This window comes from Rhipicephalus sanguineus, chromosome 2 (assembly GCF_013339695.2).
Source record: "Rhipicephalus sanguineus isolate Rsan-2018 chromosome 2, BIME_Rsan_1.4, whole genome shotgun sequence".
NCBI classification, from domain to species: domain Eukaryota; kingdom Metazoa; phylum Arthropoda; class Arachnida; order Ixodida; family Ixodidae; genus Rhipicephalus; species Rhipicephalus sanguineus.
This window is the reverse complement of record NC_051177.1, coordinates 102,485,149-102,510,172: the sequence shown is the minus strand read 5'-3', so window position 1 is coordinate 102,510,172 and position 25,024 is coordinate 102,485,149. Positions and strand designations below refer to the sequence as shown.

The 25,024-nt window shown below is 48.8% G+C and overlaps 2 protein-coding genes across 3 annotated transcripts in view; both read right to left on the bottom strand.

Moving 5' to 3' along the window:
• Positions 1-2,620: 2,620 nt before the first annotated feature.
• On the bottom strand, positions 2,621-7,451 carry LOC119383483 (zinc finger CCHC domain-containing protein 10). The gene is made up of 3 exons (XM_037651637.2): positions 7,259-7,451; positions 7,013-7,168; positions 2,621-2,911 (listed from the first exon to the last, which is right to left on the bottom strand). Exons 1-3 carry the CDS (start codon positions 7,276-7,278, stop codon positions 2,638-2,640), a joined length of 450 nt encoding a protein of 149 aa, XP_037507565.1. The 5' UTR covers positions 7,279-7,451; the 3' UTR covers positions 2,621-2,637.
• A 4,257-nt stretch (positions 7,452-11,708) lies between these two features.
• LOC119383482 (rho GTPase-activating protein 6) overlaps positions 11,709-25,024 on the bottom strand; it is a 33,468-nt gene continuing 20,152 nt past the window's right edge. The window contains exons 4-12 of one of the 2 annotated variants that reach the window (XM_037651636.2): positions 23,447-23,545; positions 20,735-20,955; positions 17,836-17,962; positions 16,726-16,781; positions 15,756-15,909; positions 14,730-14,881; positions 13,782-13,964; positions 13,539-13,639; positions 11,709-12,644 (exon numbers count right to left, since the gene is read on the bottom strand). In XM_037651636.2, the coding sequence (XP_037507564.1) occupies positions 11,882-12,644; positions 13,539-13,639; positions 13,782-13,964; positions 14,730-14,881; positions 15,756-15,909; positions 16,726-16,781; positions 17,836-17,962; positions 20,735-20,955; positions 23,447-23,545 (1,856 nt within the window). In that variant the 3' untranslated portion in view covers positions 11,709-11,881. Of the gene's footprint in view, positions 12,645-13,538; positions 13,640-13,781; positions 13,965-14,729; positions 14,882-15,755; positions 15,910-16,725; positions 16,782-17,835; positions 17,963-20,734; positions 20,959-23,446; positions 23,546-25,024 lie in introns of both variants that reach the window. The other variant, XM_037651634.2, reaches the window with a different exon arrangement.

Genomic DNA, 25,024 nt, shown 5'->3' with positions numbered 1-25,024 from the left:
ACAGCAGGATGCAAGGAACTTTACTGAAAGGATTACTGAAAGTAATCTCGGGTGGTTGTTTGCTGTGTCTGCTAGTTTGCGGCTCCAAGGGTTATGTTTCCAGCAATAACCAGTCCCAATTTTGTCGTAAACCCAGGGAAACGGCGGGCCTCCATGCTGCCAGCGCAAAAAGAAAAATTCCGCCATCTCCACGTAAAGGGAACCCTGAGTAGTATGCGAAGCAGCCATGAGTTGACTTAGATTTCTGTAAATGTTTTATTTTCATCACGGTTGATGGTCCTTCTACTATTCGAGGTTCCCCTGATGGTGTTACTCGTCATATATGACTTTAAGCTCAGGGGAACGTTTTCCCTTGAGTATAACGGCTTTGTGGTCCGTAAAGTATAAAGTTAATGGCTCTTGCTGCAAAGGTTGCAGCTTGAAGTTTGAGAATGTGATGTCAACGCGCCCGTTATGCTTCGGCTTCGCAAGCCCTCCGCTCCAGATCGGCTGGGGCACTGACTACGTCGACGCGACGCCGGGGAGACTGGCCTCGTTCATAAGCTGCTTCGCATTTAAGGGTACCTTGCATGAATGACGGTGATTTATGGCGAAGTAGGTACCTTGCACGATTTGGGGTGTAGTGGGTACCTTGCATGATTTATACTAGAGCACGCACCGCAGTGGAGTGAGAACACTATCGCACGTCCATATGTCAGGCAAACATTCCTTTCCGCACACCATGCGCGAGCTCTCCTCTCGTGCCAGCACTTCGTTCTCTTCTTTCTTCCATACATCTAGTTGCACGCGGAGCACTGGTCATGCCAGGGGGACAGGCCTCGTTTATAAGCTGCTTCGCATCTAAAAAAGAGTCAGCTGAAATGCGCGCCTGCGGAAAAGACGTGCTTCCCTGCAACACAGTGGTGACACGCGGGCAGCATGTCGCCTGCTCCTCCTATGGTCAGTGCGTCATGTTGCGACCATTCGCCCATTCTGTCTGGTAAAATAAAGTATTTAATAATGGCCAGTGTGACGGGATTCGTGATGCGTTCTGGCTGGAAAACATGATCATTGAAGTTTTCGAACTGAGTTTTCGAAGTAGGCATTGTAGGCAAGAACTCCGCCAGCAGTGCAAGCGCGCAAATTGCCGGTGCAACCGCCAATCGGAGGTTCGCAAACATCGCGAATTCCGTCGGACCATCCTTTATTATTAACAGCAAAGCTGTTTAGAAAATCGCTCCTTGTGAGTCGATCGCAGTAAACTATCACCTTAACGGGTATGTGGCACTGTGCGGCTACCTGAGAACGATGAGTACAGAGAGAGAGATAAACAGAGAGACTGAAATAACGACATAACGAGAAAAATCGTTGCAAAATAAATATTCTCGCGACACTGGGTTCGAACCCGCGTACCCTCAATACGAAGGCAAGCGTCCTAACCACTCGGCTATCCAGGCACTCTAACAGATCATAGCATAGCCTTGTATAGTATAGTGTAGCAAGGGGGCAGGAAAGGGAAGTGAACATGAGGAGAGCTGTGGTAGTGAGGGAAAGAAGGATGGGAGAGAGTAAAGCATAGCACAGAAAGAATGCGCAAGAAACAGGGCGAAAGAGACAGAGAGAACATCAAAGAGAGAGAAAAATATAGAAAGCAAGAGGAAACAAGCATCGTATCGACTAGCGACCAGATACCGCACCACCTGCCTTTCCTCTTCTCGCTTTCTCCCTCTCTATAGTCAAGCCGCGTAGTAGCCACTAAGCAATGCCCACCGACGGAGACATCGAGCGCACCCTACGTTCTACAGTGCATACTCCCGGGGAGGAAGCCGCGCATCTCGTACTCCCGCAGCTGCGTACTCCCGAGAAGGAAGCCACGCATCTCGAAGCTAGACGTGTCGGTTGATGGGGAGTACAAGCGGCGACAGGTTCGTGCTTCGCTGCGTCAAGCTTTGAGCGACTTCGTGCAAACTGCCCGAAATTTTTTTTTTTCCCAGAAAGAATGGGTAAATCGTGAAGCGCTGACGTTGCGAAAAGCATGCGACATGCTGCCCGCGTGTCACCGCTGTGTTGCAGTGAAGCATGCCTTCTTTTCCGCAGGCGCACATTTCTGCTGACCACGAGACCGCTTTTTCTTTTTTATTCTTTTTTTTTGCGCTAGCAGCAGCGAGGCTGGTGCGCTTCAGCTGTCGCTCATTAGTATCGCTACACTGCACTGCCTTGTGGATTCTAAAGGCCATCGCTTCCGCGGATTTGCGGCAAAATCGGGAATTGGCACATGGCACGTGCCCAAAGTTTTAGAATTAACCGGGCTGGTGCTGACCGCCGCTTCAAATTATCCACACAAAATTTACATTGCAAAATACGGGACAGCAGAAATCCTTCGAATTAAGCGGGATTTAGAAATAACCGAGTTCGAATTAATTAGGTTTTACTGTATGAAGAAAACAAGCCACTAGACCACACCACGGATTGAGAGCAAGCAGCATTTTGACACCAGAAGGCCACCAGCACAACACTTCATACAGTGGCAACGTTATGACCATCACTTTATCGTAAATAAATGTTGAGGGCAGGCTGCCTAGCAGACAAAAGTTATATTAATCTCGCTAGGCTTTAGTTGGAAATAAGAGTCGCTAAGAAGTTTCACAGGTGTGCTTGTCACTTGATTTTACTTCGCTTTGGTAGTGGCTTTTTGGAGGTAGAGCTAGATGAGGAGGATGCACTACTACTGCTGCTGCTGCTGCTGCTGCTACTACTGCTGCTCGAAGAGCTGTCACTGCCCGATGAGCTGCTGCTACTACTGCTGCTTGATGAGCTGTCGCTGCTTGACGAGCTACTGCTGGAATCGGACTCGTCTCCACTGTGAGACTCCCCATCTGAACCACTGGAAGACTTCTCGGAGCTTCGTCTCGTGGGCTGTACGGGTTTCTTGCTGCAATTGAAGTAAAAATAATAAAGTTCAAAGTAAAAAAAGGTAACTGTAGCCAAGTGGAGGCATACATATATATACTTCAGGAGGCTCGATAGTTTATACTCAACGGGACCACGGCATTTTGTTTGAATTATCAGTTCTCATAAATATGACTCAGGGCAACATACAAACTTGTGCTGTAATGGAATGTTCACATATAATACATAACTGCCAACTACGGAACCTTAAAATTCAGGAGATTTATAATGTGGAAGGGGGGGCACCACAAAAGAAAACTGGCATGTGTTTTCATTTATTGTTTCTTGGGCAAAACAACATCATGGACAGCAATGAATGATTGCCAGTAGTTTTTCGATGTTGGCAATCGTACTGGTACTTGTTATATGGCATGTGCATGCGTGTGTAATGAAGGGACAAAATGCGCTGTGTCCCGTGACCGAGGCCTAACCAAACCTTTGTACACTTTTTTCGCAAGACATTAACGTGCTGCGGCGAAAGTGACTTAAGTGTTCCACACGTGACAGACCAAGGCCAGACCGTCTCTGTTTTTTCTTTCTTTCTTGCTCAGTCAACATGCCATTGTTGGTGCTGGGGATTGGCTAGTTTGGCTGCTCTGACAAATGCAGGCAGGCAATTGGCTTTATCTGCGACTGTTAGTGACATGACACAAATTATCATCAAGAAGTGAAAAAGGCAGCAGACGTTTTCCAGTGGGAACTAGCAAAAAGTATGAATTAAACAAATTAAGGCAATGGAGCAGTTTGAATTAAGCGGCTTTAAAATACATTGAAGGCATAGCTGGCCAACCAAAACTTGAAATTTGTTTGAATTATCAGGGTGCGAATTATGTGCAAGTGGAAAAACGCCACGAGTGGTAGACAGCACCTTAAGCACTATGTGAATCTGCACTTTGAAAGTATACGGATGCGAGACTAAATATTGCAATTAGCATTGGCAGAAAAAAAAAAAAAAACTAGCATGGCCCTTTCACATACACACTGCTGTAGCACTGGCAAGCATGTGACACCACATTCACCATGCATACCGTCGCTGAAGCACCAATCAACCTGAGCGTGTTGCCTCTCATGCCTTCCTTCTCTTAGCATCAAACTGAACCAATATTTTTGGAACATACCTGAACTGAAACAATGATATTCATTATTAATATGGAAAGAGGCAGTTCAAAGAATAAGTGGCAACAGTTGCTGCAGTCTACATGGGGAGACTACTGATTCTGGTGAACTGCTGTTGCTGCACAGATGAGTGGGTTCCTGAACAAACGCACGAAGCAGGTCACTAAAGCAAAACATTTGCCTGCAGTTGGGTAGGCTTGTCTCGCCTTTAAGCAGCCTACTATTTCACTATCTCGATTAATAAGTCAAAGTAATTTACTGATTCACCAATGTCCACATGTTTGTATTCCTTCAAAATAATGCACACTGCTGTAATTAACTATATGAGCACAGCAATCCACATTAGATGCATCTATTGCACTTCTCTTCATCATTAATTTGAACGTGATCATGAACCTGATGTAATACTGCTGTGTCACATGTAATGTCCATGCCCCAAATGCAAAGAGTTTCATTGTCAAGCAAATTCTATGACACTTTTCCCTTCAATTCATATTCTACAGTCATTTTTATCTAATGCCCTTATTCGACCGGCTTCCAAAATTTCGCTCTTCAAACATCCGTGTAAACATCTACTGATTTACATGCTCTTAGTATCATTAGCACTAGAATGAAGCATAAGAAAAAGAGAGCTAAGGGATGGACGTGTTGAAAGGCCACACACAAGTGCCATGCAATGCAGCGCTAAGAAGATGGTCGTGTTTTTGAGTATATCAGCTGTAGCTATTTTCCCCAAACCTTACTCGCATTTATGCAACATCGGTCGCAGTTTCCAATTTGTCGACATACCAAATTCTTCCACCCCCTGATAAAAGCTGAAGCTTCACCCGACGTAACATATCATTGGAAACCTTTCATGCATCTCCAGCACGGGGCGGGTAGTGTGCTGGTCTTCAACTGATATTTATTTTATTTTTACTTGTCCTATGCCTTTTCTCTTCTCTCATTTGTCAATTTACTTTAAAGGGGTACTAACAAGAACTTTAAATATTTTCGGATTGTTGCTCTAAATAAAGAGACTGTTGTTGAGAAACCTAAAAAGAGTATTGTGGTGCTTGGGAATGCACCAAATATATTTTTAATACCACCAACTTAAAAGAACACTCTCGGTTTCGACATCGAGTGGGCAACTCCTCAGTGATGTGTCATCGCAGTGCGACTTTGCAGGGAGACAGCAACTCGTGACGTACATGTAAACAACAATGAGTGAATTGGAGTCCAACGACCCCGACAGTGATTTCTGCGATTTAGGTTGCATGCAGGACACAGAGTTCGCAAACTCAGTGGAACTATGTTGACTCGTCAGGGTAATGTCCATTGCAGTGGGGCTGGCTTGCAGATCCTCAGCGACAAAAACTTTTAAATTAAAGTAAAATTTTTTATTCAGAATGTCTGACTCCGGTGTGTGGAAAGCGTTAGCAGTGCATACCGAGGGAACGAAAAATGTCCCCTTTGCGATGCCCCAAAATCGTATCAGTAATCCTTTAATCACTGAAAATGCATGAAAAAGTCGATTTTCCAATTAGCTCAGCTTTCTGCTTTAAATCATTGGAAACGAAAAGGAAATTAAATGGAAAATTGAAAAATACAAGTGCTCGTGCGCTTGTAAGCACAATCACTTGAGTAGTGCTGCTGCATGGAGCACTTCAGCTTAGCATGTCAGCACTGCACAATGTGGCAAAGATAATGCTTACTGTGGTAAACAGGCTTGCAAACAATTATATAGATTTTCATTTCACTGAACCAGAACGAAATGGCGCATGCTGAGCCCATGCTTGAACCCGTTTTTCTTTTTAACAGCAAAGCTGTTTAGCAAATCGTTCCTGCTGAGTCGATCCAGAAAACTATCATCATCATAACGAGTATGTGCCACAGAAATTGGGTAAATCCCACTACTCACCACTGGTCCACTAAAAATGAAGAAGGCAACAATTAGCCCAACAAATGGCTGTGAAGCGACGGCGGCGAGCCGAAGACCCCGAGTACGTACGAGAGAATACTAGGGAACGGGAAAGGCAACGGCTGCTGTGAGAAGACCCCGAAGCAATGGAAGGCCTATGCCAATGACGACGCGCCCGTAGATCTATGATAGGTGCAAATGCTTGGTTTCAGCGCAAGTTTATGTCTGTAGAGTTTGGACAACCGTGTTGTGTCCGTGACTGTCTATGGTTTAAGTCAAACCTCTCTGCACTGAGAGAATGTAGAGACAGCCTAGCATCACCTAGCTAAAGCCTAGCAACAACCTAGAAGCAACCTAGAACCTGCATCACCTAGCTAAGGCCTAGAAACAACCTGGAAGCAACCAGATTAGTCTTCAGAATAGTCCATTTTCGCTGTTTCAAGCCTTGCGCAGCTTAGTGCAAGCTTCGCCAATTTTGTTTCCTTTTTGTTCGACGCCTTCATTAGTTCTGCACCCCAGCTATGAAACAAGATCTAATGCAGCCAAGAAATACACAAACAGTCTGGGGCAAGTGTTGTGCCATTCCTTCACATTGAAATGATTGTTTGGATAAAGATCTCAGCCCTTTGAGTATCGTGGGGCAAGAAAAGCAGCCATGTGGCTTTATTTTCTCTGTTTATGTATTTATCTTTCGAAGCGAAAGTTGTTTGACTTTATTTACTCATTTTATTTATTTATTTGCTTAGGTTGGGCAGGTGGAACTGGCGCAAGTTCTTGGACAGCGCCTTTCGGATATCAAGCGTAATTTTTAAGCAGTTGATCACGTGCAGCATTTGGTCATCGCCTTTTCGCGCTGCTTTGTCCCACCGCGCAAGCACACGCGAGCCGAGGTGAACATTCGATCGCGATTGGCTCATTAGTGCAAGCTGCGCGGAAAAGAGCCAATCATGGTCGATATGTTCAATACGGGTCGTCTCGATCACAGCCGAAAGTACACCGTGCGTGAGTCGTATTATTCGTCTCGCTCTGCTGCAATCTAGCTACGCAAAACCGGCGCACAGTACGTACAGTTGCATTGTGCTTGCTAGGAGTTGCTTCTTCACGTTGTTTTTCAGAAGTGTCGTCCTCGAATCTCTGTGCACGTATTTGCGCTTCCCCGTGCACTGATAAGTCCAGTGGCCGAGCTCGAGGCACTTCTGACAGCGCACCCCGGACAGGTTTTCTCTGAAGGGAAAGCAAAAAAATGTGTCCCAAGTCAATCGACAGTTCTGACGCAGAAAGCTTCAAGGGATGCTAAGGCAAAAGCGCACTTACACTTTCTTCCGCAACGGCATGTCGAATCGCAAGCGGTGCGAACAGATCGCTGACAACCGAAACGTTCAGGTTGTGCGCTTACGGTCAGGTAAGTCAGGAAAACGCCGTCTTGCGCCTTCAAAGAAACGAAAGCAGCACGTTTCAGCGCGATATGTCAAAACGCGCGACCATGTTTGTTTTGGTATTCTAGACGAAGCAATTCAGTTGATTCAGTGACCCAGTGAAGTCGGGTGTTGAGCGCCTAGAGCAATTTGACACTTGAAGTCCTAGAAGCTAAATTACGCCTGCGCCTCTAGTGGGATTGCATGAGACAACATCCCATGAAACACAAAACCTCTATAAAAAGTCTTTAAAACGTTTAAAACCTCTATGAACCTCTATAACACGTTTTATAGATGTTTCGTGTTTCCTGGGATATCACATATCACCTCCGAGATTGCCGTCAGGGAGATTAAATCTCAGAGGCTGGGGTAAGAGGGAGTCAAGTGTGTGTGTGTGTGTGTGTGTGTGTGTGTGTGTGTGTGTGTGTGTGTGTGTGTGTGTGTGTGTGTGTGTGTGTGTGTGTGTGTGTGTGTGTGTGTGTGTGTGTGTGTGTGTGTGTGTGTGTGTGTGTGTGCGCGCGCGCGCGCGCGCGCGCGCGCGTCCACATTCATCGAGATAAAGTTGGCGCATAATTTCTTGCATTTTCCTCACCATCCCACCAATTACCTTTCTTGAAGTTTCTTGCTGCGTGCGAGGGCGGAAAGGAGCAAGTTGGCGGCGAGCCGTATTTTTCAGCCCATGAGGAAGCATATGGCTCAGAGCCACGATCCGTACTCCCTAAAATAGCGACTCTCTCTCCAACCAGTAGAAGCATAGAGTGACGAGGGGTTATTGGTCAACTGTCCGCTCGGTAGAGGTTCATGTGGTTCACGTGTAGAGTGCCTCGATGCCCGCTCATCCATGCACCCTCTTCACGTGCTACGTGACGCCGCGCCATCTGGCAAAAGAGTGTTCCACGTTCGCCGTCATGGCTACAAGCGGCGCTTACTAAATCTCCAGTCGTTGATCCCCTCCCTAAAAACATACATCCTGAGCACTACATATGGCACTACCCCGAGCAGCGCGAGCCTCCGCGCTCTGGCGTAGGTTCGGACTGCAACCTGCCGTGGCTTATGTGGATGCCGCCCCGTACCGCCACTACACACACAGCCCACGCTCTTGCAGTCAACGAAAACTACCTCCGACCCACTATTACGGCCTCCGTCTACACTTCCACCTCTGTCGAGGCCGAAGAGGCTGCGAACGGGTGGCACCCCCGGCCGCCGGTATCTTGCGTTCTGGCACCACTCCCTCTCGCCCCATTTATATCATCTGGGACCGAGCAAGCCCGCCCCCGCCGGGAATGGACACGCGTGGCGCGACGCGCTCCTCACGTACCACGACATCACACTGCACTACCGCCTCTCTCCCCTCACTTTCCCCCCACTGCACAAATTCCTTTCCCAGCATCACCAACACATACGGCGCCAACTTCAGTCCCGCACGTCTTGCCCTCTTCCACCCCGGGACGTACTCGCCGGCCTGCCGCTTATGTGGCAGCTCCAACGCCAATTATGACCATATCTTGTTCTCATGCCCCGCCTCTTGGCAATTAAGAAGACCGCAGCAGTGGGGGGGCTGCTTTGTCTAGCACCAGGCCGGATCTCTAACTTCGGCTGGTGACTTAGGCGGAGGACGTCGCGGCTAGGCACGGCCTGGACGCCACAATCGGTAGCCTGAATGCCGCCCACAACGCTGCTTTTTAATTTTTTAAATATTTTTTTTACCTTTTTGGCCTTCTCAAAAACAAAGTTTTTCACCACCACTAAATCTTCCAAGTTCGGATGCACATAAATACCCGACAAAGTGGATGAGGGGACGACCGCCGTCGTAGCTCAATTGGTAAGAGCATCGTGTGCGTAATCCGAAGGTTGCAGGTTCGGTCCTTGCCGGTGGCAAGTTGTCTTTTCGTCCAATTTACTTTCCTCACATCTACATCAAAAACTGTACAATTAACGTCCCCTATACTTTCCTCGGCTTTTACAGAGCGTCCCAGAAGGGTCCGCCTCTATAGTACACTCTAGCCTCACCTTATTCACAACTTTCTGCGGGCAGTAACTTACGTTTATTGTGTGACTTGGTCCCATGTGGCATGCAAAAAAAAAAAAAAAAACGGACAAATGGAGACCTCGGGGGATGCGGACCCTTTCGGGAGAAAGGATTATACTTAGGAAAATGAAAAGGCGCTATTTTCTGCAGCTTATAAGGTAGCACGGCTCAGTACTGTGGGTAATATAGCGGAGCAATAAGATATTAGAAGAGAGGGAGGAGCGAGGAGATTTGAAATATCCAAAAGTACTAACTGTCTAACATAGCTGGCGTGCGCAGGGTTCCCCTTCAAGTGGGGGGGGGGGGGGTCATCGCAGCACCCCCCCCCCTCCCTATTATGTCAAAGTTGGTTGGTTGGTTGGTCAAACTTTATTAAACTGTCCTGAGAGACGCAACTAGCGCGCTGTGGGCTCCTTCCACGTTGGGACGCGGCAGGCTAAACCTGGACTCTAAACCGTGGGCTCCCTGGACGGCCCATCGCTGATCCCCGTTGTTGGGGCTTCTGATGCCGGAGAACCACTGGGCTTGGATGGCTTGATCGCTGCTGGGGCAGACCTGTCTAACAACAGTAGCGTAAACTAATGTATAATACAAAGGGTAATATCGGCTTTGTACTGCACTAACAGGCTGACGGATTCATGTGCGGAGCGAACGTCCACACGTCCCCTCCTCATCCCTCTCTGCCCCTTCATCTTCCCAAGGATTTCGAAAAGAAAAAAGGACAGGAAAGGGCGGGGCGAAAGGAGAGAGGCGTTCTGGCGTGGCTATGGTCTTGAGCGTTCTAATATTTCACAGTGATAGCAGTGCTCTAATGCACCGATGTATATTGCACCGCAGAGGTGGCGAAATGGTTGAGTGTCTGCTTCCCATGTGGTAGGTAACGGGTTCTGTTCCCAGGCCGACCGAAAACTCGCCGCTGAATTCTGATGGGTAGAGGAGTACCCCGACCTGGCACTCGTTGATTCGGGTGTACTATCTCGAAATCTGCAGAGTCCGATGAGGTTGTCGGAAGTCCTCGAGTCTTTCCTTCTATACAGCGATAGCAGTGCTCACTGCTATCACTGTCAAAGCTTCGCACTTCATGCCTAACTACGACATTCTTGAAAGTTTATCTGCTATAGCTGTTACGCGAGATGTATCTCCAAACGAGCGCGCGACTGAGCAGGGCCGCTGGCGCGCCAGCGGCCGTGCTTCTGGTACGGCACCCAGATCTTCGCATACATCTCTTCACACTGAGCTATCAGTAGCACTGCTCCTAAACGCAAAATTTAGTTACCAATCCGTTCGTCTAGTTGGTCCAGTACGAAGCCGATATTTTCCTACTTATTATAAATCATGGTGAACCACAGTGCAACTACCGAGACAGGCACGAAAGGAAGAAGGACGAGCAAGGCGCCATATGTTGGTCCTTCTTCCTTTCGTCCTGTCTCGGCGCTTGCGCTGTGGTTCCGTCATGCATCACCAATTCACCCCAATTTTCCTGTTATTATACATCAGTTTACGTTACGGTCGTCTAGAGAGTTTGTATTTCGGATATTCCAATACACTTTTCCAGCTGAAATATTTGACAGTGAATGAATATGAAGGTTTAGCTTCTCCCTTTAACGTTAGCCACGGCGGTGAGGACGTTACAGTGACGCCATCGCATACGTCGCTACTTCATTATCGGCGTACGTATACTTTCCATTCTGTCCGCAGGTAGCAACCGCAGTTGTTGCTGAGGTTGCGACCTGCGTGGTTCGCAAACCTGGAGGGGTCCAATCTTCCTTTATACATATGCTAATTGCAAAATATTGCCAGGCTGGCAAAGATCGAGGAGGAGGAGGAGGGGTAGGTTGGCATTGGGCGCCAATACGTGGGACAAGGTACAGTTACCGAGTCATATGCAGTAACTCTAGGACAAGATATAGATAATGTACATTGGCGCCAGTGGTGGCTATAGAAGTGATCTCGAAAAAAGATAGAGCTGTGCAAACGATGATATTTCTGGGCTATGTGTTAGAGTAGCGATGTAGAAGGGCTTGCGAAAAACTATATGACGAAGCATATTAAGGTAGACAAAAAAAAAGGAACGAAGTAACAATGTATACCGACCACATCTCGCGCCTGAGGATATTTCCATTGACCGCCGCTCGCTCCCCAAAGAGCAGGGTTATGTAACGGGACCTCTGGCGAGCCTTCGGTCCGGGCAATATTGAGTCCGCGAAACCAGTGTGCAGACGTTAACTCGTTGCATTGTGCTTGTAATTTGCTCCAGTTCTCAAGCGTACATACTCGTGCTTAAGAAGCATCGCCGCTATTATAAGCGAGGAACAGTAAACGAGAAGGTCCTCGCTCGCAAGCGTGTTTTATAGGCTTCCCCAACACCACCCCACAAACAACGTCGGAAGAAACGCCGCAGACATTTCTTTGCAGAGTGATTTAAAAAAAAAAATTAAAACGGCACTCTGTAGACTGAGGTCCCACGCGCAGCTGACGAGAAAAGAGCGTCCGTCACTTGTGGCGTTTGTCCGTGTGCTCGGAAGAGATGATCTCGCAGCGTCGCCACTTCTCGGTCTGGAAGCGCACCTCGCGACTGTCCCTCCGTGGCACGGGGCGCGACGGCGGCTGGGACGACGCGTCGCCCGAGTCGCGCCGCGACTCCGACGAGCCGCCGAAGAAGCTCAGTATGGACGACGCCGACTTGCTCTTGTTGATCTTGAACGCCTTCTCCTCCTTCTCCTTGCTACTCAGGAACCGGCGCGACGAGCCCTTGGACTTGCGAGCCGTCGGCGTCGGCGCCGCCTCGATGGTGATGGTCACTTCTTCCTCCGTCGTCGCGGTGGACGACGGAGGCGACGTTTCACGCGTCGGCTTCCTCAGGGGCCTCGCCGCGGCCGAGGACTCCGACGTGGCGTCGGTGAGGTACGCCGGCACGTTGGGAGCCGAGGGCATCTTTAGCGTGAAAGACACCTCAACGTCAACGTTGCCTCCTTCGTCGTCGTCGTCGCCCTCCGGACCTCGGCCCTTTGACGTCGCGGGAGCCCGACGCCGCTCGCTGGCGCCACGCGCCTCGGGCGTGATTAGTATGTAGGGCACCGAGTCGTCCTGCTGCTGAGCCGGCGCGGTCGAACGACGTTCCCGGCCCCGGTGCGTCGCCAGCGTCGTGACGGGTCGCATGAGCACTGTCCGAAGTTGTTCTTCTTCCGGCTCTTCATCTTCGTCCTCCGCGTTGGCGCCGTCGAAGACTTGGTCGCTGCCGTCGTCGTCTTGAGATCTGTGAAGACGGCGTGGAAAATGAAATTTAGCTCTCAGAGTACTCTGCGACATAGAGGTCGTTTCATTCATTCACCACCACACTTCGCGATATTAGCTTGATTATTAGAAAAAAGACATGAGCGCCGAATGAGGTCATTTCTCCATCTTTAGGCGATTGTGGTATAAAGAACCTAGTATTTTATTGCGATAGCAATTATATGGACACTCTCGGTGCGTTTCTGCCGTCGCAGTCGGCGCCGCCGTGATGCCCTGTATAAAATTACAAATCGGTAAGCTCTTTCCGCGCGTGGTATGTTCCGTGTGCGAATGAAAGCGTGCGAGTGCAGGCGAATGAACGCTTATCTAGCGGAAAGAAGCGTGCCAGCCGTCTTTTGTCGCACGAAAGGCCCATGGGGAGGCTTCGTGGCTCCGCACTTTGCTCAGCCGGGCGCAGTCTCCCGCGTTCATCTTTAGAGGCATCAGAAGGCTTACACCTTTGTATGTGCTGAACTCACCGGTTGGTTTTGCGATGGTCGTTTCGTTCGCTGCAGCAGTTGTGTATTCTTACGCCGGCGTTTTGTGGAGTAACGCCAGGCCGGATGCTAAAGGAGTTAGCCCCTATAGACCTCTTCACAGACGGCTGCCTGGGCGCCGACATAGTCCTCTTTGATCTGCGCTAAATAGGCGTGACCCCCCAAAAAATGCACTGCCGAGGCTGTGACGTCAGCCTTCGTACTCCCGCGCGCAGCCCAGCATGGCGGCGTTTTTTCCCTGCTGAGAAAAGGCTTATACCCTTACTTCGTATAACGTTCACATTTGTTGCTATCGCATTCATTGCTTCGCCCTCGCGGTGCGCAAGTGTTACTTTTTTTCGTTCTCTGGCAATCGATGCAGGGAAAGGAAGAACAATTACCCAGGCGCGCTGTAGAAGCGCCTCCTGAGGAGGATTTCGAGGTCCTCGGGGCTCTCGACGAGAAGCCTTTTGTAAAGACTGTCCAAGTCTTCAGCCGAGACCTACGCCAGACGACAGACACAGACGGAGAGTGTAAAGAAAGGGACTAGGACAGTTGTAATATCACAAGCTTTCCTATGATAAGAATGATAGAACACATATCGTACGGATCTCTCCAAAAAAATGTTCACTGCTTGCGCTCACCCGAAAGAGCTCCTCGTAATTCTCGATCAGCTGTCGCACCACGAGGATGACCTCGCAACGCTCTTCGGCCCTCTCCAGGTTCTCCACGATGAACTTGTCCTTCTCGGAAGTCTTGCTGAAGCGCAGAATGTTCGGTCCCAGCATGGTGGCCAAGTTGTGGGCGTCCATCTTGTTTCCCGGAAGCTGCAGTGACACGTGCGTTTGTGCACGCGTTTTAGCATCAGATGGGAGGACAATAACTTTCATTTGGCGTCGCTACCTAATAAGCAGCTACTATATACGATGAACAGCACTGTAGAGGAATTCAAAGTGGTAGCGATACATGCATGCCCGGTGTGGCTTAGCGATCGCATGCGCAGATGGCTGAAGCCAATGGCGATAACGGAAAGGGATAAAAAAAGACTACAGCTTTTTACTATGACGTGTTAGCGCATAGCCTTACGCAGAGCACAGAGAGGCTTCCGCGCATGTCAGTATACGTGTGAAAACCCCGAGGAACTCTGTACAGTCAGATAATAATCATTGTTGGAATTTTACGTCCCAAAAACCACGATATGTTTATGAGGGACGCCGTAGCGGAGGGCTCCGGAAATTTCTACCGCATGGGGTTCTTTAACGTGCACCTAAATCTAAGTACACGCGCCTCAAGCACCTCGCCTTCATCGAAATGCCGCCGCCGCTGCCGGGATCTGATCCCGCGACCTTCGTTCGGGTCAGCAGTCGAGCACCATAACCACGAGACCACCGTGGCGGGTAGAGGCTCTGGATTTAGTTAATTCTTATATTTGGCCTACACCAATATCCTACCGCTACGCCTGGGATCGAAACCGCTACCTCGAGCTCAGCTATGTAACGTAGGAGAGGATTAATAAATTGTCTAATGGTCTTCCAGGTGAAACGCTCCACTCCCTCGTGTTGCATACAAAGTGCGCTCAAGCGTGCACTCACGGGCTGTCCCGTGGAAGACTTCTTGTCGACTGAGTTCTCGGCCACGGTGTTTAGGAACTTGAGCAGGGCCCACAGGGTGTCTCTGCTGTGCGTGGGCAGGAGCCGCACCAACTGACGCAGGATGTCCAGCTGCTTGCTTTTCTCCCGCACCCCTGCGAGAAGGACGGTTGAGCTGTAAGACTGTCGGTTGAACTGTATAGACCAGAGTTGTACACGTTACAGAAAATAAATAACCGATTACAATTACTATTACTTCTTTTAAAATGTAACTGATTACAGTGGTCAATTGCAGCCCCAGAAAAGTAACTGAGTAATTAAAGAAATGTAATCGATTACTTATTTCAAAATTTTCTGCCCTAACACAATAACTCATGTTCATTCAAACTGCAACGAAGGGCTGTGCTTGCATGGTAGAGAGAAGGCTGGAGGCTTACTGTGGCTTTTGTGAGTGCTACATGTCGTTAACTCTCAACAGGAGTTGTTTTTCAAAGTTGTCGTCACTGATTCTTCCACTTTTCCTCGTTCAGAGGTCAGCTGCTACACTGAACACTCTTTCAATAAAAGTATGTGGCCGGACAAATGTTCTGGTCGCCTCCGTAGCAGACATTTGTTGCGAGCTCGCAATCGTAGATGTGAGCCTTATTGGGACAAAAGATGGAGAGGCATCGTCACCAGTGCGAAGAAAAAAAAAAACTTTCAGTGCTGAGTATAGGTGGCCTTGGAGTCAGTGGCGTAGCCGGGGGGGGGGGGGGGCACACCGCCCCCCCCCCGAATTTTTTTTTGCCATGGCATACAAGCTCAAAATGACATTTTTGCGCTTTTTCGTCTCTCGTCTTCTCTCGTCAACCAACTCGCCCAACAAGTCACTCTACAGTCGATCACATTTGCCTGCCTGTCCCCCACTTCAGATCAAGGAGGTACCCCCCCGAAAATAATTTCTGGCTACGCCCCTGCTTGCAGTTACGAAACAGGCGTAGACAGCCGGATAAACAGGATGAAACATTCGTGAACGAAGGTGGCTCTTACGCTGGGTGTACAGAAAGGGCTGGTACAGGTCTCTCGTGAGCAGCGGCTGCGGCAGGTCGCGCAGGTACTCCTTCAGCAGCTGCGCCACGTCGTGCGGCTGAGGTCGCTCCTGGTCAAGGTGGACCTCGCGGCCACTGTCGAACTCCTCGCGCAACTGCGTTCATTCATTCGTTGATTATCCCCCTAGTCCGCAACGTCCGCAAGGCGACTCTGCTTATAGCGTTTACAACGTAGCGTTGAGCGGGTTTTTATCAGTAAAACGAATTAACGTGAATTGCTCTTCGAGTATTAAAAAAAACGGTAAGAACGCCGACACTATACACTGTTTTACTATAATCATTCTACTGTCGAATCCGATCGACGTGCATTTACTGTAGTGCGGGTCTCTGTGTAAACGTGCCGCCACGGCGTTGCAAATTATGCGCGAACGCGATAGTGCAATGGCACGCTTACGCGAAATAGAAATAAAAAAAAGCGAACAAAACAAAAAGAGCTCCGATTATGCAGCCGAACATCTCAAAATGAGTCAACTCCGGGCGTACAACTGAAGTTGAAGAATTAAGTTGGTATACGGATAGTCTGTGCGCGGATACGTATAGTGAATAGGAAAATATTGTCAAATGTCGATATTTGTATCCTGCTATTGTATTCGTCATTTTGACAATGGCAAGTTTCTTCGTTCCAACCTTGGTTACGGGGTGGGCCTCTTTTGTTGTCTTCGATTGCGCAGCTTCCGGTATTTATATTTCGTATGATCAACGATCCGTAAAACGCAGCTACGGTCGCTTGCCGTGTGATGTTCACAGTGTAACGGTCTCGTATTTCAGCGTCGTCACTGGCAGCTGCACGATTTGCATTGAAACACATTACTGTGAGTATTCGTGTGTTTAAAGGCTCCATCACCCGATTAAAAGAATAAAAAGAAAGATACCATTACAATACTAAGAATAACACGGCGTTGTACCCTTACTTGGCGCACTCTCCGCTTGGAGCCGCTCACCCTAAATATGCCCACGGTGTTGAGACCTGCGATGCAAGAATTCCACTGCGTCACACACACAAAAACTGGCAGAACATCATGGCGATCGCTAACTCAAGTGACGTATAGGGCGTTAGCATTACTGCGACAGACAGATACGCTAGCGCGTCTACAAATCAACCCGATTCTGCATGTTTCTGGGCGCGCAATAAATGTTCTGAAATCTTTGCTGTCGAGAGGTTATCTGGAAGCTAAACTGAACCACAATAGGTCGGAAACATTGCATTCAGCTCCGAACCAATAAACTTTGAACACTCAAAGAAAATCGCAACCTCTCTTTGCATACATAGTACTCCTTATATAAGTCGCGTTCATGCACCATTAGCATTAATTATCTCTACGGATATTATCCCAACCTCAATGTGCTTCCGAGGTCGCCAAAGCGTGCGTTTGAGATACCCGTAAAGCTGGTTTCACAACATCTAGAGGCATTGTGAGGAGAAGCTTCCTTCTGTCACTACTTTACATATACTTTGCAGATCACGAACGCGTTGCTGCTGCGTACTGAGTTAACTTAGTCGCAAGCTTTTTTTAATGCGTGAGGATTAGGAGAGGCAAAATGGCAAAATGCGCATAGTTTGTCTGAAGCCTGCCGTGCGAAGCCTACCGTATTTAGTCGCGTAATACCAGCACTGTTGGGTATAATGTTGGCTGTAAAGGTAATTAAACATTAATTAGGCATATTCTCACACATTAACTGAGAGTCTAACCAGAAGTGAAAAATGAGAGGAGTTCAAGACCGGAAGCGTGCATCCAGATGTCACGGACCGGAAGTGGCACAATTCAAGTGAGGTATGACCTGGAAATCACGCGAAGGAATTAGGAAGTCACCTACAGGGGGAAAATCAAGGTGCCGAGCCGACGTAATGCTCGTGCACTTCGAACGCTCACGCTCATGCCTTTCGTCACATGGACACGCGCGTTTCCCAAGTATATAGATATATCTATAACCACAAAACGGGGCCCGGGGAGGTAGGCCTGGGTCACGTGGTCTCGAGACTGTCAAGTGCTTCGCGGCCAAGACACGCGAGGGATACGCACCGTAGTTTTCGAGGTAGCGTAGGCAGCAGTTGACGACGCGTGGCACCTGAGGCCCGTTCACGGTGAGGCCGTCGTCGTCACCGGGATCCGTAGTCGAGCTGCGGTGCCGTAGAGAGTCCACCGAATCCTGCGCATTCGATACATACCATTCTACGTAAGATATATGGGCGCCACCACCCTGGGCTGTTAAACATATGTTTTATCATTTTTGTGTATCGCGACGTGAATTAACGATGCCACGAAAGGTCGAATGCACGAACCCACTTGCTCTCATGCGCACGCGTCTACCGTAGCACTGTTTGATTAGTTGTTAAAGATACGAAGCGGCAGGGTTCACAGCCCAATATGGTGGCGCCGAAACTCATCCGCGAAATATAGTCTATATGGTACGGCCTAATGATATCGTCGCTTGGTTGCGAAGACGATGGATACGCAGCAGTCAAGCCGGCAAGAACTGAGCTATATTTGTTTAAAGAAATGATGATGCCTAGCAAAAACAAAACAAAAACACTCGCAGTACAACGACAGCAGCGAGCACGATCGTCGAGAGTCCGATCGCTGGGTGAAACGAGTCGGCTTTTATACATGCGTCATAAACACATCACATCTCAGTGTCCGGTGCAGCTTAGTCTCTGCAGCATTTAGCATGAGCACAAGTTCATTCTAAAGCTGTCACAGGAATCCGGCCACATTGAAAAAGAAATAATAATAATGAAGACAATAAACAAGTACGCGTGGAAACATGCACGTCTAATCGAAATAACAGTTTTTCCAACACCATTTTCAACCACTCAGCCCGATTCTCCCTTCGACCAAGTGGTGCCAAAGCCGTTAAGTGTACACTCTTAAATATGAGAACGAAAAAAGAAGAAGAAAAAAAGAAGAGTTAAGGCGCCGGGAAGAGATGTGGGCTGCTGGTTTGGACGGGGTCCGCTCATTCGATGAAAAAAAAAAAAAGAAAGAAAAAGAGCCCTCTCGTCCTAACGTTATCACGGAAGCAACACCAGCTACTTTATTGCACTGATCTATCTTCAAAGTTATATGACGCATAAAATAGAGAAGGCACAGCGGCCATTCTCGCTGTCGGACCAACATACTCTGTTTTGTTCAGTAATTTCGATGTTCTGTAATTTTAGCATGAGAATACTCTTCGAGGTCACTTGAATACAAGTGCAAATCCACGGACGCTATCCGCCATCTCCGTGCTGGATGCACGCTCAGAAGTACTCGCGGCGTGCGCAGACACTGCAGTATACTATACTGCCAAATTTCTACGGTCGCGAGTCAAAGGCGTACAACGCAGCGGCTCTATAGTAACGGCGTACAAATGGGCGACACCGTGAGTAATGAATCACTGACAAGCGTTATTTTGTAGACTCGCTCGTACGGGGCTTTTCTACGCCGTTGTGAAGCCAGAAACAAACAAAACAAAAAAAAAAAATCGTTAGCACATGTCGTTCTTTCGGGCAGTGTTCCAAGATCACTTCGGACGCGCCGTAAGTGAACGTAAAGAAACGAGCTGAGGAGACGACGGGTTAAGCACGTCTTCTGGAGTCAGGAGTGAGGCGGGGGGGGGGGGGATGCAAATAAGGAACTTCAAAGGCTCCGCGCGGCACCGAGCGGGCTACTTCGCGGGAACCGAAGCGTCGACGGAGGCGCTGTTTTCTTGTCACACCTCGTGCGCGACGACGGAACGGGAAGATCGACGCTGCTAAATGCGTCTTGTCTGGACGGTCGAGACTAACTACCGCGAGTCGTCGTTTTCTCTACTAAGAAAGGGCCTCGGAGACGCTGAGCGCGGAACAGCTAGGGTACTTTTTCAAGGCCTGCGTCGAAAGGAAGGAAGGCTGCTAGCTGGCCGATTTCTCTTTTTTTTTTCTTTTTGCGTGGGCTCGGTGCCATTTCACGAAGGTCGCGCTCGCCCCGTAGTCCCATAGCTAACGCGCAGACCAACCGTGGGAAGGATGCACCCAGCCGAAGCTATGCACGGTATAAGAAAGGCGTGCGCACCGAGATGATCTACGTGAAAGAGGTACACATGGCATCCGTGATCGGACAGCGTGTCGAAACTGCGACCACGCGTGATATCGGAGACCACGGTGTGGAGCTGTATGCAACTATAGTAAGCAAGTCGGTCACGAGGAGAAGCATGGCGAATACGCTATACTTCAAAGAAGACAGAAGATCAGGTGAAAATGGAGACCTGAAGTGATGAAATATCGTCGAAACAAGTAACGTCACTTGATCCAACGTTTCAACTAGGCGACTTTCCGTTGTCAGGGCAGCCACAGCCGTAGATTTCCAGTGTGCCCGGAAGGGGGGGGGGGGGGGGGGGGGGGGTGGGAGGAGGGGAGGGGATCGAGCCAAACTGCATATTGAGAGGGAGGTTCAGAATATAAAGCAGGGATTGTGATCGAAGCTAGCAATTTGGTTGGGCAAGGAACATTCCAGCATGTCTAGAATAATATGTAGCCGTTGCTAAAGCTATGCGGTCGAAGACGGAAATAGGGGGAAATAAATATATAAATAAATAAAATACAAAAAAGCATTGTGAATGAGGAGGTAAAGGTCGGAGTGGGACGCCAGAGACGTCGTCTAGTTCTTCGGCGTTGTTATGCAACACTTTTTTTTTTTCACCCGATTGTATCCCTACCTTATCACGTGCCGCTCTTAGTGGCTGATCATCCGTTAACCTCGCACGAAGTGCGAAGTTAACGGATGACAAAGGACAAAAAGATAACATTCATATAAATAGAATGAAGAAAAAAAAAGAATCGTTACATAATACGGGCCCCGCCGAATGCCGGTGCTGGCGCTCGTCGTTGTCGTATGCAGCGTTCCAAAGGCAGCGAACAGCGCATCGTAGAGGAAGCGACAGCACATCGCGCAGGAGACGTACCTTCCTGGAGTCCTCGGTGGAGAAGTCGGCGAGAGAGGACAGGGAGCTCTCGCTGGCGTTGTCCGAGCGCCGCGACAGGGCGTCCGCCGCGGCCACGTCCGGGCCGAGGTCCCAGGGCGACCAGGGGGCCGGCTGGGCCAGCGTCGAGTCCGGGAACCGCTGCCGGTCGCTCTGCACCACCTGTTGCAGTCCCACGCCGAACACCTGTCCACACGGAATGTCTGCTGCAGAGGGCCGAGAGACAGAAGTGTACAAATTGAGAGAAATGGCGCTGGTACCGGGTTCGCGATCCCCGGACCAGGACGAATTTTCGGCAGCCACGAAGCTTTCTGTCCGAGAAATCTGTATGGATTTAATTGAGACTTTGCCACCTAGCAGGATTCCGCAGAACCGATTCGCAGTGTACCAACTACCACCTGACGGAGTAGCTTACGCAACCTTACGGAACTAGCTGATAATAAGACGAAGAGAATCATGGCGAAAAAAAAAAAAAGGCCCACATTTACAATGCCGCGTGGCAGCCTATGGAGTTCCTGAAACTAACCGGACTCAGTAACACTAACCTTTCTCTCATTTAATATTTCCCTCCCATCATCCCCTTCTCCCAGCATATATAGGGTAGCGAACCGGACTCGTGTACGAGCCAGAAACCAGATTGTCGCCAGTCCGGAGATCGTGTGCGTTACTATACGATCATGATTTCAAACTCTGATTTTACGGCTGACAGACCTGAATTGTTGCTTCGCCCTCGATCGAGGTAAAGAACATATAACTTGTCAATATCTGGGTAGGTTCGCCGACAGTGCTTGGAGCACGGTATCTGCGAGACAAAGCAGAGCTTGTGGTTTGGGCGAATTGGTTCATTCATGACACGCAAGCCTTTGCAGTACACAGTGTATATACGAGAAGGAAGACGAAGAAACTTGGCGCGTTCCTCTTTCTCCAACTTTGTCTGCTGCGCTGTGAGGATTTATAATGTCAACTTGCGAAGGTTTTCACGGGCCTTTAGAGAAATCTCTAAATGTAAACGTGCCGTTGTGATATTTAACATCGAATTTGGGACAGCCATTCGTCACAAGCGCATGCACACAGCCACCACGGTGACGTGAAATGTCACAAGCCCCTGCACACTTTAGTCTACGTTTTACACCTGTACACCCTCTACTATGCTGAATGAACTCAGACTATAAGGATTACTCAATTTCTGGACTATTCGCCGTTAGAGTTTTCCGACGTACAAATCGGGTTATCGTGTCGCCAGAAGAAAGTTTACGTTGATCGAAAGCAATTTCCCTCAGCGAAGTCTACCAAGCGTTCCTCTCCGCTAATCCTGCGGTCAATGCCAAATCTTGCGTAGCAGTAGAGCCTTTCAATTGAAGGACTCTGGTTGTAGCTTCGTACGCGTCAAGAAAACACACCCGCAGACGCGCACGCACACATACCCCGAGCTAACGTGACGTGAACGTCACAACTTTACTAAATAACTATCGGCACTGACAAGCGACGTCTTCCTTACATACTCAGGAGGTCTTACTGTATACGCCACACACCCTCCGTCTTTCTCTCGTGGAAATAAACACAGACGCTGTCGCTGAGAGGGCTCCTTCAAGCTAACAACTTTAACGCAGTGCTGTAAACTCAAAGCGTGGATAAACTATGACAGTGACATGCGAGAGACGACAGGAAAGCACCCGGAACTAGTGCTGTTTACAAACCGACACAAGCATATGCGAAGCTTAACGTGAAGAGACGAGGCAAAAACTAACGCCCTGACGCCGCAAGCCTTCCATTTTTTTTTTACCTTCTCACGCCGTTCCGAATAAAAGTGCTAAACATGTACGCTCCGTCACAACGGACAGCTAGCTACAAGAAGGGGAAATAACATCGGTAGCCAGCTGGGGTCGCCAAACTCCAACCACGGTTTTTTGCCAAATAAACCTCTCCGCTAGCATGACGTCACCGAGCGAGAGCGAATGAAAACGCGCACCTGCTTGAAACCGCGGATTAACGCGCGCGGCGCAACGCGAAGCTTCGAGTTTTCGTTGGCACATGCGATGGTGGCGTCCACTGACGTGATACCGCCGGTCGGGGGGGAGCAGAGTGTGACTCAGCTTGGTGTGTCACCTGTTTACAAACACCGAAGCGGGAGTGCGCATGCGTGAGCGCTAAAGTTTCCTCGTCGGGGATCTCGGCACACGCGCGTGAGTTGGGCGACTGAGATACCAGAACGCTAGGAGACTATATAAGGATTCGCCCCGGAAGCGAAGGTAAAAAAAAAATCGATTACGGTTATCAATGCGTGAAATAAAATAATACCAGCACGCAACATTTCCTACAACCGGCTTTCTACACCCCATCGCAAATAGATAAGATGGAAGTCCAGTAACATTTGCTGGCAGGCTAGATTGGTGATGCGTAGTGTATAGGTATAACAACATAAACGTACAAAGAATCCAAAACACAGGTCAGGGTGCTGACTGAGCACTCTGTCCTGTGTATTCTTGGTTTCATGTTACGTTTGTGCTGTTATACCTATGAACTATGCGATGGAAACAGTTACCGATTAAGACTCAAAAATCGGTGGAAAGTCGTTTCTTACTTACACGTCAACGTGTTTCCAATATGAAGCTTCGTAAATTGAGGACTATATGCACACGCATATGCATAAGCATTAAGCTTGAAGAACCAAGGCGAGCGTGCGCTCGTGCTTACCACTTTCTTTGCGACTTTCGAAAAAGCTCGTGGTAATGGCCTTCTTACGAAGTAGGGCGGGCCGTCTCCGAAGTTTCGCCGACGCCTCCGTACTGTCCTCTGCACGTACAGAGGAACACAGGTGAAGAAAGACGTGAGACGGAATTCGCGTAATGCAGTTACTGAAGCAGGTAATGCGGATCCTATTTAACAATTCATTATTCAACGCAGAACGTATCATGTATTGCCAACCGCAAAAGTTTCTGGTTTACGGGACCAAAAAATAATAGGAAGCTTAAAAAAAGAGAAATTTCTTCGCAGCCAACGGTTTCACCATCGACTCGGAAGGTACTGTGAATAGCTTACCGCTGTACTACCATAATTCACTGGCTAGCCAAATTATAGACGCGTCGCGAGATCGAGAAGAAGCAAAACTTTTTCGCGAATCCCCTGTTCCGAAGAAGGTTTGCAGTTCGGGGTTTTAGAAATAAACTGCTTCGTGTATGAGATGGAAAGTCACCAGTTTATAAAATACGCAAGGATGATGCCCCCGTTCATAATACGATAGGCGAGCATTCGCTTGAGCGTGTCGACTCACAAGTGTGCAGCATGCCAGTGATGTCACACGTCTCAACATTTCCGAAACGCAGACTCGATGCAATGCGAGATCGCGTTGCATTTTGCCTGTAGTCAACGGAGATATTTGCGTGTACACTGCAACCCTCGTTATCCGCGCGCTCCGTTTCAATGGCTCAAGTCTGCAGTGCAGAGCGGAAGATATACTTTCTTGTGGCCCTCACACAGGACAGATGCCTGCTTATACGAGATCGGACCCTGGTGTACGTAAGCGACGGTGGTAGCTTACAAATCACGAAATGAAGCGAAAAATAAAAAGAAGAAGTAACAAAGAGAATCAAAGCTTGCCCAGAGCTTCAAGTTTATACACAAAACTTCGGCAGAACGTTTGTCACCGCATTCGTCAATAACACGTTGTCTACACCACCGTTAGGCAACGCTCGGTTTTCATGAACTGGCTTAACGCGTAGGACTAGCTTCTAAACGGGGGCGCTAAATTATATGCTAAAAATGGTGCGAGACAACTTGCTATTGAAAAGCTTTGACGGAGACGCTTGCGACCGCCGCCCGATCGGGCTTCCTGCGACTGGTTTTCACAGCTATATTTTATAAACGTTCCAGGCTTTATACAGTAATACGAAGGCGATCCTTATCGTCTGGCGCTGTCCTAGCTGGACAGAGTTCAGGGTAACTATATAGAGGTGGTCTGCCCAGTAAGGCCGACTAGTCGGAGAAGGCAGTTGTCTCAACCGAGCGACTTGTCCAATAGAAGGCTTCGCATTCCACGAGAAGCCGTATCAGTGATTCCACTCCTGCGCCAACTGCGCCAAAGTGCGCCAAATTGTATTTACTGCGCCATCCTGATAATATCGACGAAAATTGCGCAAAACTGCGCCAAAGTCTGGGGTTTGGGTGCGTCTATCACCGGCAATCGCATGGCCGGCGCGTCAGAACATGTGCAGCTTGATCTTGGGGCTGCCAAAGTCGCAACCATGGACCAAGAATTATTCCGCTGAATAAATA